The following is a 14,991-nucleotide window of genomic DNA, read 5'->3' on the forward strand; positions in this document are numbered from 1 at the left end:
TCTGATTGATCTTCTTGGGAGACATTATACACGCTACTTTACATTTACCGAGGAGTTTCCTAGTCTGATTCTGTCGTTGCTCATGATTGTCCGCAGCACAAATTAACAAACAATTAGAACACTATGAATAATACAAATACATATTTCTAGAGCAATGCTATTTAGTGGCAAACCTCCTCAGGTACTTACATACTTGTTTCCTTTTCATCTATACTCGTCGAAAGTCAGTGACAGCGGTTCAAATTTCTGAAATTCACTTTCGCCAATGTGTCTTGTGTCTGAAAACATAACACAAATATAAATACGATACATATGTAAGATGCTCTGCTTATCTCTTGATCATTGTAATGCAATCGTCAATGGCCAATGGGCTAATAGTGTCTTCCTTCCTCTCGTTCCTCGGATTCCTCTCCATTCTTTACGAGTCCATTCATTAACATGATGTCTCCGTTTTCTACGTATACTGTTCCCTTTTTTCGTTTCTTTATAACTTCCTAAAGTGTAAATTTCCACGAGAAATAATTCTTTTGGCCTTTGAGTGCAAGTGGCCGAAAATGTCCGGAATCGTTTGCGAGCGGTTCCAAAACCAACTTCAGAAGCGGAGTGGAAACCGATCGAAACTACCCTAAAGCCATTCCTTAAGAAGTGAGGTGCCAGTACAGGCGAGCAAGGTTGCCAGGAAATTCTTCATCGGCGTAGAGAATTAAACTGCATCACCGATCTGTGACATAGTGCAAAGTAAAAAGGGAATAATTTGAAGTCGGGTGTGTGGAACTGGGACTTGTGGGACTTAAACGCTTGTCAATCTCCAATTCTACCCCCTGGACGCCATCTTATACCCTACTCCGTACTCCCTAGACTCCCTACTACGTCACAGATCGCTAATGTATAACAATAATAATAATAATATATAATTCTCTAAGTCACTGAAGAATTTCCTGGAAACCCAGCAGACGAATCCATTTGCGAGCAATTTCAGGCATTGCTTCAGACACTTCTCCTGAGCATCGCTGGTGTAAAGGTTGTATCGCACTTTCATGTCGATTTTTATTTGTTGCTTTACTTAACTAATCATTTAATACAAGTTTTATACATTGTTGCAAATCAGTCTTTACCCGTTACACATTCAAATATTGGTATATTTAAGATTTAGATATTCGTAAATCCGTATAAGATTAAGAGTCCTAATGTAAATCAGTATAATAGAATAATGCAAAAATACCAAAATGTTAAGTATTTGTACTGTACCAATAATGAGGTGTTAGTTTCCGTTCCAGCAGTCAATTTCAAGTTGTGAAAAAATACATAACAATCAAATTCACTTGGAATTTATCACGCCAATAAAGTTGATGAACACAAATATAAAAATCGTAATATGTCAAAATAAAGATGCATGTATAAGTTATGTCGTCTTCATAATCCTTCTCATAAAAGCCTTAGATAGTACTATACATACAGGCTATATCAGAAAATGTAGGGCCTTTTTGGAAGACAGATTCTAGATACGAAAACAATAAGAAAATTTCGTGTGCACGTATGTCCGAAAAAACATATGTTCGCATTGCTGTTGCTCCACCAAGTTATTGCATTTTTGTAAATGATGTAAGATTTAATTAATATAGACGCAAGAGACACAGAAGAAACAATACTTTTGATATTGTATTATAACATGATTTAATGTTGGTTAAAAAAGAAAAGTTTTAACATATTTTAGTCTTTAGAAAATCTAAAAATGGCGTCTGGTAGTTGATTATTGTAATTACAATATAGGTTATCTTGAAGCAAACTTTGATCTAATCCGATTCGTTAATAATGATTCATTGACGTTTTTGTTATAATTATCGAAACAGAAATACGTACATTGCGATTATGTAAATTGTAGTCACAAAAAAAGATTTAATGCTAAAATGAATCCATAACATTTCACTAGGCCCTTGGAAAGTTTGTGCATAGATAAGCTTTTGTTTTACGTATAATATACCAACTACGATTAATGAAGAACAAAAGAAACTTTTCAATGTTATTAATTTTCCGTTTCTTTCATTTTTAATTCCATGAATGTTCATTTCTATTCCCCTGTGTGTGTAGTGTTTATTATAATAAATGAAACACGTTATAATTAACACATGAATTAAAATAAAAATGTTTTTATTGAACATAAACTATATCCTGCAACTCTATTCCTTTATTTCAATATACCCTCATGTCTATATCAACACACAACCTTCAATAAAGTGTTCACATGTTTACCTCCTTGAATTTCGCGATTTCTTCGATCACTAGCTGCAGAGAGATGTAGTAGAAACAACTAGAGGACTACTATAATCTTCTTATCATTGCGGTTGTTTGTCTCCACTGTTACAAATTGGAGAATTAGTGGTAAAATTTTGTAAAATTTATGATAATAAAATTATGAAGCTTACTCTATCTAATAGTTAATCTATTTAATAGGTCCTTATATTTAAAAACAGAAGCAATGAACGTTTTATTTAATCTTGAACACTGTATCATTCATGTGTACATATACATAGTCGTATGAAAATTGTGCTTAGTTAATAAATAGTTTATTAATTTTATAACTATTTTATAGCAAAATGATATCTCTTGTAAAACATTAGACTTCTTAGGCGTCATTAAAACAATATGCAATAACAAATATTTCGAAAGCAAATCTCTCGTCAGCTGCTCACTGTTGGCACGTGCTGTGGATGTAATTATATACTATGCTTTTAGTAAATGGATTATTACATTTAATATTTTTATAATTATTACTTACCACGTCTCGTTCCTGGTTTCTCTGCTCTATGTTTTGACGTATCCTTTCTGTTATTCTACTTCACACATTGTCCATCAGTTGGATATCAAAGGTACTGTGCATACAGATTAAACTACTGTACCTAATTAGGTTTAGAAAAATTATCGACAGTGGAAGAGTTACCGACGATTGGTTAAAACTGAAAAATTACCGATAGTTGGTTAAAACTGAAAAATTATCAACAGTTGATTAGGATTAATAAATTACCGACAGTTAATAAAGACCGAAAAATTGCCGACAGTTGGTAAGAGCTAATAATTAGTGCTGTCGGTAATTATTCAGAATAGTGGAGGCAAAACTAATTCCACATTTGAAATCATGTTCTAGTATCATCTGATAAAATCTTATTAACTACCTAAACGTGAACAATTTTAGCACATTAAAAAGTTTGGCATCAGATCATATGAAGATAAAATATATATTTTATTTCAATGTTCAATGGACAAATTAATTCTTGCAAAAAGTAAGAAGAAAAGGTATCAATTAAGAAAGAAATTGGCTTTACAATTTATTTACACAGGCTACACAATATACACTATAAGAGATATGAAGACTCATATGCGGCCTTTTGGACGCTATAACGGATTGCATAAAGCTCACTCGCAGCTTGCCGTTGTAAATAAAATTGTCATATTAATGAAATAATTGCACATTGCCGTGATAGGAATTACAATGCAACGCTGACAGTTCAAGTAACAAGAACTTAACGAAACAGAATACAGTTTGTACAACAACAACAACAACAACCGCTATTATAGAGGGCAATTCGAACAGCATTGACGAATATTATTTAATTTGTACTTATATTATTAAATTCAAACAAAATTGACTCGTAATAAACGCATAACGAATAATTCAATAACACGTAAGTTAACTCCAAATTGGTTGATACAATAAAATCAATTTTCACAATACCTATTTCTGTTCATTGCAGTTTACCTTTAAAACACAAAATCAATTATATTTCATCGAAACAGAAATTATATACGATGTTTGATTTGTAAACTACGATATATAACTTTTTCTTACCACAAAAAAGTACAATTAATGTTGAAGAACTATTTGGTGTAAGTTTTGAGCTTATAAAAATTATGGAAACTGGAAATATTTCTATTATAAAACGAGGTCGTATTAATTCATATTTTAAATATTGAATTATTTCACATAAGTAGAACGACGTTATATGCATAAAATAAAAATAGCGTAAAGTTAACAAAAAGATTCTCGAAGGTATTTTATACATTGAGAAAGAAAAAAAAAAACAGATCACCAACATCTGTTCAACGACGCAAAGAAATTGCGCTTTGGAAGTCTTAAACGTAATAGAAATATACTTTTTCCTTCATTTTTATACGGCAGACACACACACTGACGCACACGTATACACCACTATTTGAACATTTGTACTTGACGTATTTTAATCGCATGTATAACAAAATATTTGAAGCTACATTTCTTTTTCGACTCCGAAAATCGTTGAGCCATTTTGTAGATATACAGAGATTTTCATATCACATGGGTATAACTTAAAGGTTGAGTTTCGTACACCGAAATAACAAAAAGCATTCAAATTAGAACATGTCATATATCCTCGTAATTCAATAACTATTCTATGCTCAACTACTATTCAAAATTCAGGAGATGATCCCTGGAAATAATAAGGATCTGATTGGTTCTAGGCACCATCTTCTGGACCAACCAACGAAAAAAAAACGCTGGTGATGGAACCCGCGACACTCAGAATCTACAAATCAGGGTTGCCAGGAAATACTTCATGGGTGTAGAGAACTAGACTACGTTACAGACTGGTCGCTAGTGAAAAATTTCCTGGTAACCTTGCAACAGATAGACTAATCACGCCTTTCACTAATTACGCTCTGTCAAAGCACCCTTCATGTTACCTCATTACTATTTGTTTCTCTGAAATGGATTTGGTGGTCTTGATCTCAGAATACCATTATAAAAGTATAAACTGTAACGTTGAAATATTTACTGAGATAATCAGAAAATAGTGGTTATAAATTACATTCTCCTACAAGATCCTACTATTGCAATAGTAAGTCATGAATAGTTTTTAAAGTACACAATCACTTGCGTCTTGTAAGTATGCGTATGCGCGTCAGCATTGCCAGATGGCGGGATAAAATGTCTTCCAATAATGCCATGGATGAGAAGAGTGGGAAGCTGCAGGCAATGCAGTTAAAAACTTACTTCACGGTACCATCACTCTTCTACTCTATGACGTCACTGAATGATATTTTTTCCCAGTACATTGATGCGCGCAAAACAAAGAATTGCTATCGTACGAACGTCTGCAAAATGACGTGCGTACTTAGACGTAAAAATTGGATCTTTGCACGCGCTGCGTGGTTGGAGTAGTGGATCCTAATCTTTAATCACATGTCTTTATATTTAGTTCATGTTCTAAATTTTATGAAAAATTAATACTAAATGATAAATTACAGCAGTATGAATAAATAAATCAATAAATATATAATTGCACAGAATCCGTTTCTTTTAAATAGAGTTTTCAACAAAAATAACCCACGTATAAAACTGTGCATAACTTATGCACAGGAACAGGTATAACGTAAATTAGTATGAATTCTTTTTATTACTTCTTCGTACTGAGTCAGTCCTAGTTATACCCACGTATTCTGAAATTTTCTATATAAGTAGATATAGTTTGCACTGTTATACATCTAACTTTACAATTTCTTTTAGTAACAACTGTATAATAAGGTAATTTGAAATGTCTTGTAAAGTACGCTGATGAATAATACATTTACGTATTTTATTAAGAGAAGACGTATAGATTAAACGGCATACTGCTCATTTGATAAAATATAGTATTTGAATGTTCAATGGTATTTAGGCATATAATCCGAATATTCATTAGGCCTATGTTGAAATTCATTTACTCAAAACATAAATATTTTATCAACTTCATAATAGAGATAATTTAAACTACAAAAGGTAATCTGAAATAAAAACTGCTTACGCAAATATTAACAGATTATAAAATACTATCAAATCTCCTAAATAAATCTAAATTAATATTATAGAAATTTGACATAGGAAAATTTCACATTTTGTTTTGGTCAGTCAAATATCTTTACAATGCAAACCATACCGCAGTCTTTGGAAAAAGTAATTTGGTCGAGTTTTTAACACAAAACTTCTTTCACCTAATCTTATCATGCAATATAAATATAGTTTGTACGACAGCAGATCGTCGTAAGATTGTGTCACCAGTACTTAAACAATTATCTCGGAAAACGAGAGATAAGTATTATTTATTCTTTCACTACATAGCCTGCCTTCACCCTCAATTAATTAGTTACATATACTAGCATGGGTGTTTCAGGTACTCTCTCCAAAGAATTCGTGACAAATTTATAACAGAGATATCTTAAATCGCAATAAATAAATAAATATCGGATTATGACAGACTTATTTGGTAAAATTTATTACAATAGGTATTATCTCGTGTTTTCGATGAAAGTGAAAGCATAATGGAAAACGAGGGGCTCAAATCAAAAGTGAAAAATGACACTATAACTGTTTACAGGAGAAATTTACATGTATAATAAATAATTGTTATAAATGAATGTTATAATCAATTGCAAAAAGAGTTCAATATGCTAATAAAACATAAGATATATATAGAATTTATTCTACTTTATTTAGTTATTTATTTATAATATTCACCTCTGTTTCAAACCCCTTAAATATCGTGGACGACACTGTAGATACAGTAATAGCATTCTTCACAGAGTTAGATTTGTGGTTTAAATGAATATGCGAGTTTTATATTCTTATTAGATACCTATACCTTCTTTGATGATGGTGACACACTCAATAGTCATCACTTTATAAAAAATGAGGTTTCGAACTTGTTAAAAGAACAGATGTTTTCACCGTTAAGATGTGTTAATCAATTCCGATTTGAAAATATATCGAAATCTATGATACTATTGATTGAGAACACTTTGATTAATATATTTATCTCTTTATTGAAAACAGTTCATATTAAAAAATGTAGGGAAAAAACCTCCATCACGTTATCAATCGAAAAGGATTCAATAACTGTCACCATATATATTATAATATGCTACAATTTGCAATATGCAATATTGTATGTATACTACTGTTCCAGTGATTTAAAAAAAAACAGAAAAAAAAACATTTTTTTATGGAGCACAGTAGAAAATCGTAGCAACTAACATATTAAACATTTTCTTGGCTCTTACCAACTTGGCCACTGTAATTGTCTCTATTCTTATTCGTGTCTACGTCTGTATCTGTATTCTTTTCCTTATCTTCCATTTTTTGTTCCATAGTATCTTCATCTTCAACTGTGTTTTTCTTTTCATTTTCGGTGGATGAGAAAGTCTCATCTTTATTTGTAGAATTTGTAGAATGCGACTTGTTCAACAAAGAACTAAATTCACCAAAATTCAAAATTTCTTCCATGGCTGATTGTTCTAAGTTCACCTGTCACAGATATATTATTTAATTTATAACAATTAATTTATATCAATTAATTAATTATTAATTAATGTCCTGGTTTGCACATAATAGTTTCTGAATGAAAAGGAATGTAATATTTCGTAACAATGTTAATTTACAAAATGTACATATTAAATGTTTAATTCTTAAAATTAATTTTTAAAATTTAAATGGATTATAAACTTGGATTTGTCAAGATCTATTCTTTTCTGGCTGTTTTAAGAATTTACAGCACTCGTTTCTCTGATGTGCCATATCCTTAAACTAGACATCATATATCAGACTCAGGGTTGTCAGAGGAACTATCTTTTTACCATTTGAGAAGAGTGGGAGAAGGTAGTACGGTGTGTTGGTGGAGCTTCTTCCGCTTTTTTCGCTCAACCGACTCACTATACTACCTTCTCCCATTTCTCCTACATAGGAAAAAGAAAATTACGCCTACAACCCTGATTCAGGTCTGATAAACTAACGTCACCCAGGCCACCTTTGGTCCTTTCTTCTACTTGCCCAGCCTATAAAGTCGTAGGGGATCGAGTCCCTCCACAATCACTTGATTTTTGCAAAGCTCCTCAACTTCTACACTCTATACTTCGTTCACTGGGAGAACGCAGTTGTCGGTTGACGAGTTTTCGTATCCTTTGCGCAGTTCACGCCTACGCTCATTAGTTATTGGCTCTGTCACTCCCGAGCACATCCCTACCCATGAACCCCTTGTTGGGCCCTTGGAGGTCCTACCATTTCTAAAGAAAGTCACTTCTTCAAGTGTTAGCGCATAAACGGTGTGAAAGAAATTTTGAGCAAGCAAACGATATTCTTTTAGATTTTAGTTTTCTCCGAAAGTATTAATGCGGCTCTGTTAGCAAATAAAAATCTTCTTGAATATCGTCTCTGTCGACCGAAAACGTACTGGTACTAGTCAGAATTCTTACTGCGTTGCAATACCATAAACGACCCTAGATTTCCCGTGTCATAAACTACCTGGTCGCATCGAACATTTTGTAGGAAATCTAGGAAACAGTTCTACCGTTGCTGTTTCTTTATAATCAAATAAGCTGTGGATTCTTATACATTGATATCTCAATAAATATTGTTTCTTAATAGATAGAAACATTTGTTTCATTTGGACACTAGGTATACAGAGTAGAAAGAAGCAAGGCGTGTCCTTTTAGGCTCTTGAATCCTTCACCAATCTCAGTGGAAAAGTCAGTCGGGGCAATGGAAGTCATCTGCGTGAAACGACTGCGTTCTCTCAGTGAACGCAGTATAGAACAATGATAACGACTACCTGGTCTATTGACTTGCGGAAAATTCTTAAACTTGCTGTAGACATATAACTAGTTTGTAGAATTTTCCAACACACTGTACTTTTTATTGCTCTTGCTCACTTTGAAAAACTTTGTTACTACTTCGCGAGTCATCTGAGAGGGGGAAGTCTTCTCTGAGCCCTGTCCCATCATAACCTTCAGCGTTGTCGGAGATTTCCGTACCGATAGATGATACAGATTTCTGAATATGACGTGGGAAGGAGTAATAAAGGGGGAACAAAGAAGAAGGGCAATGCGCTGCTTCGTCTAGAAACAGGACAACACCACATTCCAACGCAGACGAAAGAAGACTTCTTCTATTACTATCCGAAATAGAAATAAAGGATGGGGACAGACTGAAACCGGAAACAATAGGTGCTTCGACAAGAATCATACTAGATTTCAGGAAAATAAGACTTCTATAATACCTGACAAAATGTTAACACTATTAAATGTTAACAGAATATTAATGCTAATGTATATGTAAAGAAATCTGTTTCAAAAGATATCGCTGATATTTTGTTACCTGATAAGATAGATGGGAGTGATAGTGAACACAGCGACCCTTAATCATAATTTTGAATCGCACTTGTACATATGTATTTATATTGTATTATATTGTATTTGATTGTATTACATGTATACATGTATACATTCATATTATACAGTGCGTTTCGAAACACGTCAGACACTATTACAACATGGATTCTACCTACATAGATAACAAAAAAAGCTAATCTAATCATATGTCTGGATATGCTTAGCTTTTTAGCTATACGCTATTTTCTGCTGCACAAAACGCTGGTTCAAATCCTATAAGAAATAAGAAAAACGTGAAACACTTTTAACGGATGGGTTCTAGATACAAAGACAATGAAAAAAGATAAAATGCATGTATGCCCGAAACACACAAAGTTTTATAGTCACATGCTATTTTACACTCCGTAAAATGCGTGCCCACTTCTTGCCTTTACAGTATACTATCCTCTTTAAGGTACTATTAGGCACAGGGATATTCCAGCTACTTGAACAAATGGTACACAGTGATAGATTCTAAAGAAAGTATCGCATCGTATGCAATATAACATTGCATATAACTATAAAACTAAGCGATTCTGGACACATGTACACATGAACTCTTTTCATTGCTTCGTATCTAGAATCTATTCTCCATACATGTCCCACATCTTTGGAAACACCCTGTATTCTTATGTTATATGTTTGTGTCTGTATATGTTAATTACATGTACATGGTAATGAAGCATTTTAAAGAAAATTTAAAAACACATTTTTAATAAATCGATACTATTTTAATGAATGAACAAACATTATTTAATTAACATATTTAATTTAATTAACATATACTTAAGTTCATTTTAACCTTCCATAAATTTCATTTACGTTCATTACTCATTATATTTCTAATCTAAAACAGCAAGTTTCATGTCTAATGGATGATAATGTGGGCCTCATGGCGTGGTCATCCCGTTGCTAGGCTACTCAACACATTTCCCCCTTTCTTTGTTCCCCCTCTACTAGTAGTTACTACGTCAGACTCAGATATCCGTGATATCATTTTTCGATACAGAAGCCTTAGGATCCAATCAGGGAATTAATCAAGGAATCAGGGGTCCGAACTCCGTCTCATCCAATGAAGGAATTTAGTCACCGAGGATAAGACTGACTTCAGGTTACCACATGGTCGCCAGCGGATTGGGACCATGATGTGCTATTGCACTGCTTCCAGGAGGAGCAGTAGCATGTAATATAGTCCCACACATCGACAAAACACGGGAGCCTAGGGGAAAGGAATTACTCTTCCCCAGGACGGAGTCCTGCCTGACGACGTGGAGGGAAAGGAAGCGCGAGAAGAACTGTCTTTGGTCAGATTTCCTGGTTGCCTCCGATTATAACGTATGCAAATACGGGCAAGCAGATTCGTTCCATCCTAGTCAGCAGCATCGGCGAGAAAGATTCTTCTTTCTTAATTTGTACCAACTTCAGAAGAAATAAATGAAAGATGCATGTAAAACTGTTTTTTCCTTAGCCATTTGATTGGCGAAATAATTATGACAAAGGTTCTAATGTAGATAATTAATAACCGAAGTATCAGAATGCTTGTTACTCATTATGGAACGTTTAAATTGTATAAATAGATCATTTTGTCATATGAACGGATTTGCAAGATAAGTTAAATGTAACGTTACATCGTACAATAAAAGAGTCATAATAAAAATTTAAAAAAAAACCGCAAATACATTGAATACTTTCGTTGTTTTCTTAAATTACGCATGCAGGGTGTTCAATAGCAGATGGGACAGAATTTAAGCAGCGATGCTAGATATTAAAATAAGGCTAAAATAAAAATAATTCTTCTCTATACAACTGACTTTATAGAAAAAATAATGCGATATTTTGCCGATACAGGATGTATTAGTTGCATACCGATACCGGGTGTCACAAGTGTACGTTGAAATATTTTAAGGGGTGTTAGGGTACTGCAATTGGATCACCAAACACCCTATGACGTAGTGTCTGATCTGCCTTCGTTTTACAGTAATAATGTGTTAAAGTTTATATGTCTATTCAGTAAACTAAGAGCCGGATAATTTTGTAATTTTGCAGATACATTGAGGAGAAGCAATAGAAGAATAAAGTCTGATATATTTTGTTGTATATCTTATGATTTAATTTTTATAAAGCTTTAAGCTCAAAAATACTCGTGGAAAAGAACGTAGATAACACGGACAGATGAAATATGGATCAAAAGACTATTAGCTGTTCAAGTATGACCTAATAATTGCGAAAATAACAATCGTTTACAGTAGTCCTATTTAAGAACTTGCGTTTGTGAGATTCTTAACATATGATAAGGATCTTCCGAAACAAACACAACCTTCTGAAACAACCGAATGGTCTAGGTTAGGGCTGACAAACTGGCGACAAACTTGTTTACGTAGTCACAAAAGAGCACCTCCCACCATACTTACTCGACTCCACGGCCTACCACTCCAAACGTTGCATTTATCCCAAGTATTCATTATTTCGTAGCGTCTGTCTGCCGTTTTGGTTTTGAGTCTCCTGAATCTTACGTGTTTATATGCAACAAGCAAAGAATTTTGTTCTGCTTGAACACGGCCACAATGTTCTTATTAAAAATTATGCATATAAATATAATAAGTAGGAAATGCATTGTACTATGGTAGAATTAATTTTAATAGGCGGCTCAGGGTCACTCAGCCCCTCACGCGCCTTTCTGGTGGGTTTCCCCACCGCGGCAGTTCCCCGTGTGCATGGACACACTTGCTACGCGTGTGGAATATCCGTGAGCTCACTCCTCTGCCCCACCAGAAAGGCGCGTGAGGGGCTGAGTGACCCTGAGCCGCCTGTTGAAATTAATTCTACCATAGTGCGCTATTCTGTTACTACTGTTACTATCCCGAACCTTATTCGAGCCACGAGCTGTGGGAAGTGGTAGTCGACTAGTGAGAGTCATCAGATTGGTGATGGGAAACATGCGACTTGTGGCTGAAAAAAGTTCGTCACCCTTGGTCTAGGTCAACGTACTCTTTCAACGTGTTTGTCTTGCCGATATGTGTAGGCTACTTTTCATTTCTAAACACGGTGCTAACTTTAAGGCGGTATTACTGCAACACGTAGGCAGAGCGAACACTGTGTTAGAGCAGATTTTGTGAACCAGTTGGAGCAGGCTAACCATAGAATTACTGGCCAAAAGGGGAAGTAGCTCCCCACTTGCCTACTGTAAGCTACTTGGGGGCGTGGAACGTGCAAGAAAAGTCCTTTGGAGCGAGTGGGGACCTATCTCGTCCCAATAATTCGCTGGCAAGTCTGAATTAGGACACCCTACAATCCCTTAAAATAGTTCAACGTATACTTGTTACACACTATATATACTTTAAATAAGTTTGATCCATTTGTATTGCAAAGTAACGTTGGAGGAATACTGCAAGAGTAACTGTTTTTGCTTTTTTCTTAATTGTCTTTGAAATATATTATATTGAACACTTTTACTCATTTCACATTTAATATACTACTCATACAAATTAAGAATTATTAAGTATGTAAATGATATGTCAATAATAAAGAAATGTATAAAACGAAAGTGAATATAATAAGAACGATGCGCGCAGTTGAGATTTCAATGATAATATTATTAAAACTATAAGTAGTATAAAATTAACTTCGCTTGATAAAGAAAGATATTATTTAGATTAGAGAATGACGAAGTCTCATTAAAAGGTAAGCAGGAATATATGATAGATATCTAACCTTTCTTGGTCTGCCCCTTTTTCCTTTGCCAGGTGTAGAGGTTGTCGATTGACAACTAGAGTGTAACAAGCTGCTCTTTCTCTTCGGCCATTGTAAATGTGAATCTAAGTGTTGTTTCAACTTATCTTGTCTAGCAAACATTCGCGGACAGATGCTACAAGCAAATGGTCTTTCTCCTGTATGTACTCTTCTATGTCTAGCTAAATGAGAAGCTCTTGTGAAGGCTAGAGTGCAGAGATCGCAAGAGAAAGGTTTATATTGCGCTCTTTCAGATTTTGTCAGTATTATTCTGCTTTCTTTTCCTTCATTCAGTCCTGCCTTCTTTGAAGAAATATCATTCTTTTTCTTTACCATTAATTTTGAATTTTCGTCTGTATTCTTCAAAAAATCCTACAAATAAAAAAGTATCATATGAATATGGTTTCAACAATAACAATTGCGAACTTACAAGAACGGTCGATATAACTTGTGCTGCTCTCAATGATGTGAGTTGAATAGTTGATATTTGATAAGTGGAAGACTAAATTACTGATTAATAAATATACGAAAATGATTTTGAAAATGTCTTTCTAACTCCAATACAACTTAACGTATAATTTTAATGTTCTAGTTTCTGTTATGACATATATGTATGCACTCAAATACAGTGAATGAATATTAAAATGCCAATGATCCTGATTTAAAAATAAACTTCAATTGTGGTCAACTTTTCGTACCAGGCTCTCATCTCGTTCTTGTAAGTCGTCGTTCATCTGTATGTCTGGTACCGTTGGATCTGTAGATCTATTGTTAAAATTTGATTCAGATCTAACTAAGTTCGATAAATTTTCGTGACTTTCATCTCTCGTAGAACCTTCCTTTAAAATGGCACGTTCCTTCTTCTTGAATTCTACAAGATCACTGTTTCTTGTAGTACGTCCCACAGAGACCCTTTTCTGGCCTTTAAATCGCGTTTCTCTCCTATACATTGGTGGTGGCATACGTTTCTAAACAGTATAAAAGTAGTAAAGATTAAAACAAATTCTTGGTACACAAAAATAAAAATAACATCAAATTTGACACCTAACACTTTTTCCAATACTATTTGTGTTACTAGTGAACAGGCTTACCAGATACAAAGAATATTTTCTCGGAGGGGAACGAAGTTTCCTCACCCGAACGTCTCTTTCTGTCCAGTTCCATTTTTCTACTTAAAGAGGCACTCTCTGAGAGAGTAAAAATCGAGGAAAAAATTACTTTTTATATCCAGTGTTGCCAGATGTTGGGACAAAATTTCTTCCAGTAACGTCATAAGGTAGATGAGAGGGGATACAGTACGCAATCAAGTCAAATGCGCTGTATTCGCAAACTTCTACTCTCTGACACCACTAGAAGACAATTTAGATCGGCATGTAGTAGTACTTTTTGTATCTGGCAAGCCTGATTGTAAAGCTGTTCACATAAGTTCACGGCAACTCAATTTATTTAATTGTTTCCATTTACAATACATACGTAATATGTCTGTCTGTGTAAAACCATGAAAGTATAATAAAACCAATGTGCTCTTATGGCATATAAAAAACTATTGAACTCAGTATGAAGATAACAATACAAATTAAGGAAATCCATTCGAATTAACAACGGATAACTTTACGTGTATCATGTGCGTGAGTAAAAACAACTCATATGCTCAGCTATCATATCAGTAAAATCAAGTTTGATAACTAGTTAACACTAATCTTAATAAAAGTAAATACAAATAGAATCAAAAAAGCTAACTTTTTCAGGGTGTACAGTTGCAGGTGGGAAACAGTTTGAAGCTAAGAATGAGACATCTGGCATGGGCAAAATCTGGGCAGTAGTTTGAAAAAGATCAGGGTTTGAGGGTGGAACTTTAGAAAGTGGTGGGATTTTGGGCAGGTTTGTAAATGAGCAGAACTTTGGAAGGGATTAAAGGGTTAAAGGGAACTTATGGATTCGATTTGGGGTTACTGGTAGGGACAGAGGTGGGGTAGGGAGGCGGGCTATTGTTTCAAATGGGAACAAGAAGAAAGCGAAAAGCAATGATGGACAAAGGGTCAAGACATGTCG

General features: G+C 34.2%; 1 protein-coding gene across 1 annotated transcript in view; it reads right to left on the reverse strand.

Moving 5' to 3' along the window:
- Nucleotides 1-3,310: 3,310 nt before the first annotated feature.
- LOC143187072 (uncharacterized) overlaps nucleotides 3,311-14,991 on the reverse strand; it is a 31,011-nt gene continuing 19,330 nt past the window's right edge. Inside the window, exons 4-7 of the mRNA XM_076391025.1 lie at nucleotides 13,638-13,907; nucleotides 12,922-13,311; nucleotides 7,069-7,312; nucleotides 3,311-6,965 (exon numbers count right to left, since the gene is read on the reverse strand). Of these exons, the coding sequence (XP_076247140.1) occupies nucleotides 6,898-6,965; nucleotides 7,069-7,312; nucleotides 12,922-13,311; nucleotides 13,638-13,907 (972 nt within the window). The 3' untranslated portion in view covers nucleotides 3,311-6,897. The remainder of the gene's footprint in view (nucleotides 6,966-7,068; nucleotides 7,313-12,921; nucleotides 13,312-13,637; nucleotides 13,908-14,991) is intronic.

This window comes from Calliopsis andreniformis, unplaced genomic scaffold, assembly GCF_051401765.1.
Source record: "Calliopsis andreniformis isolate RMS-2024a unplaced genomic scaffold, iyCalAndr_principal scaffold0022, whole genome shotgun sequence".
NCBI lineage: Eukaryota > Metazoa > Arthropoda > Insecta > Hymenoptera > Andrenidae > Calliopsis > Calliopsis andreniformis.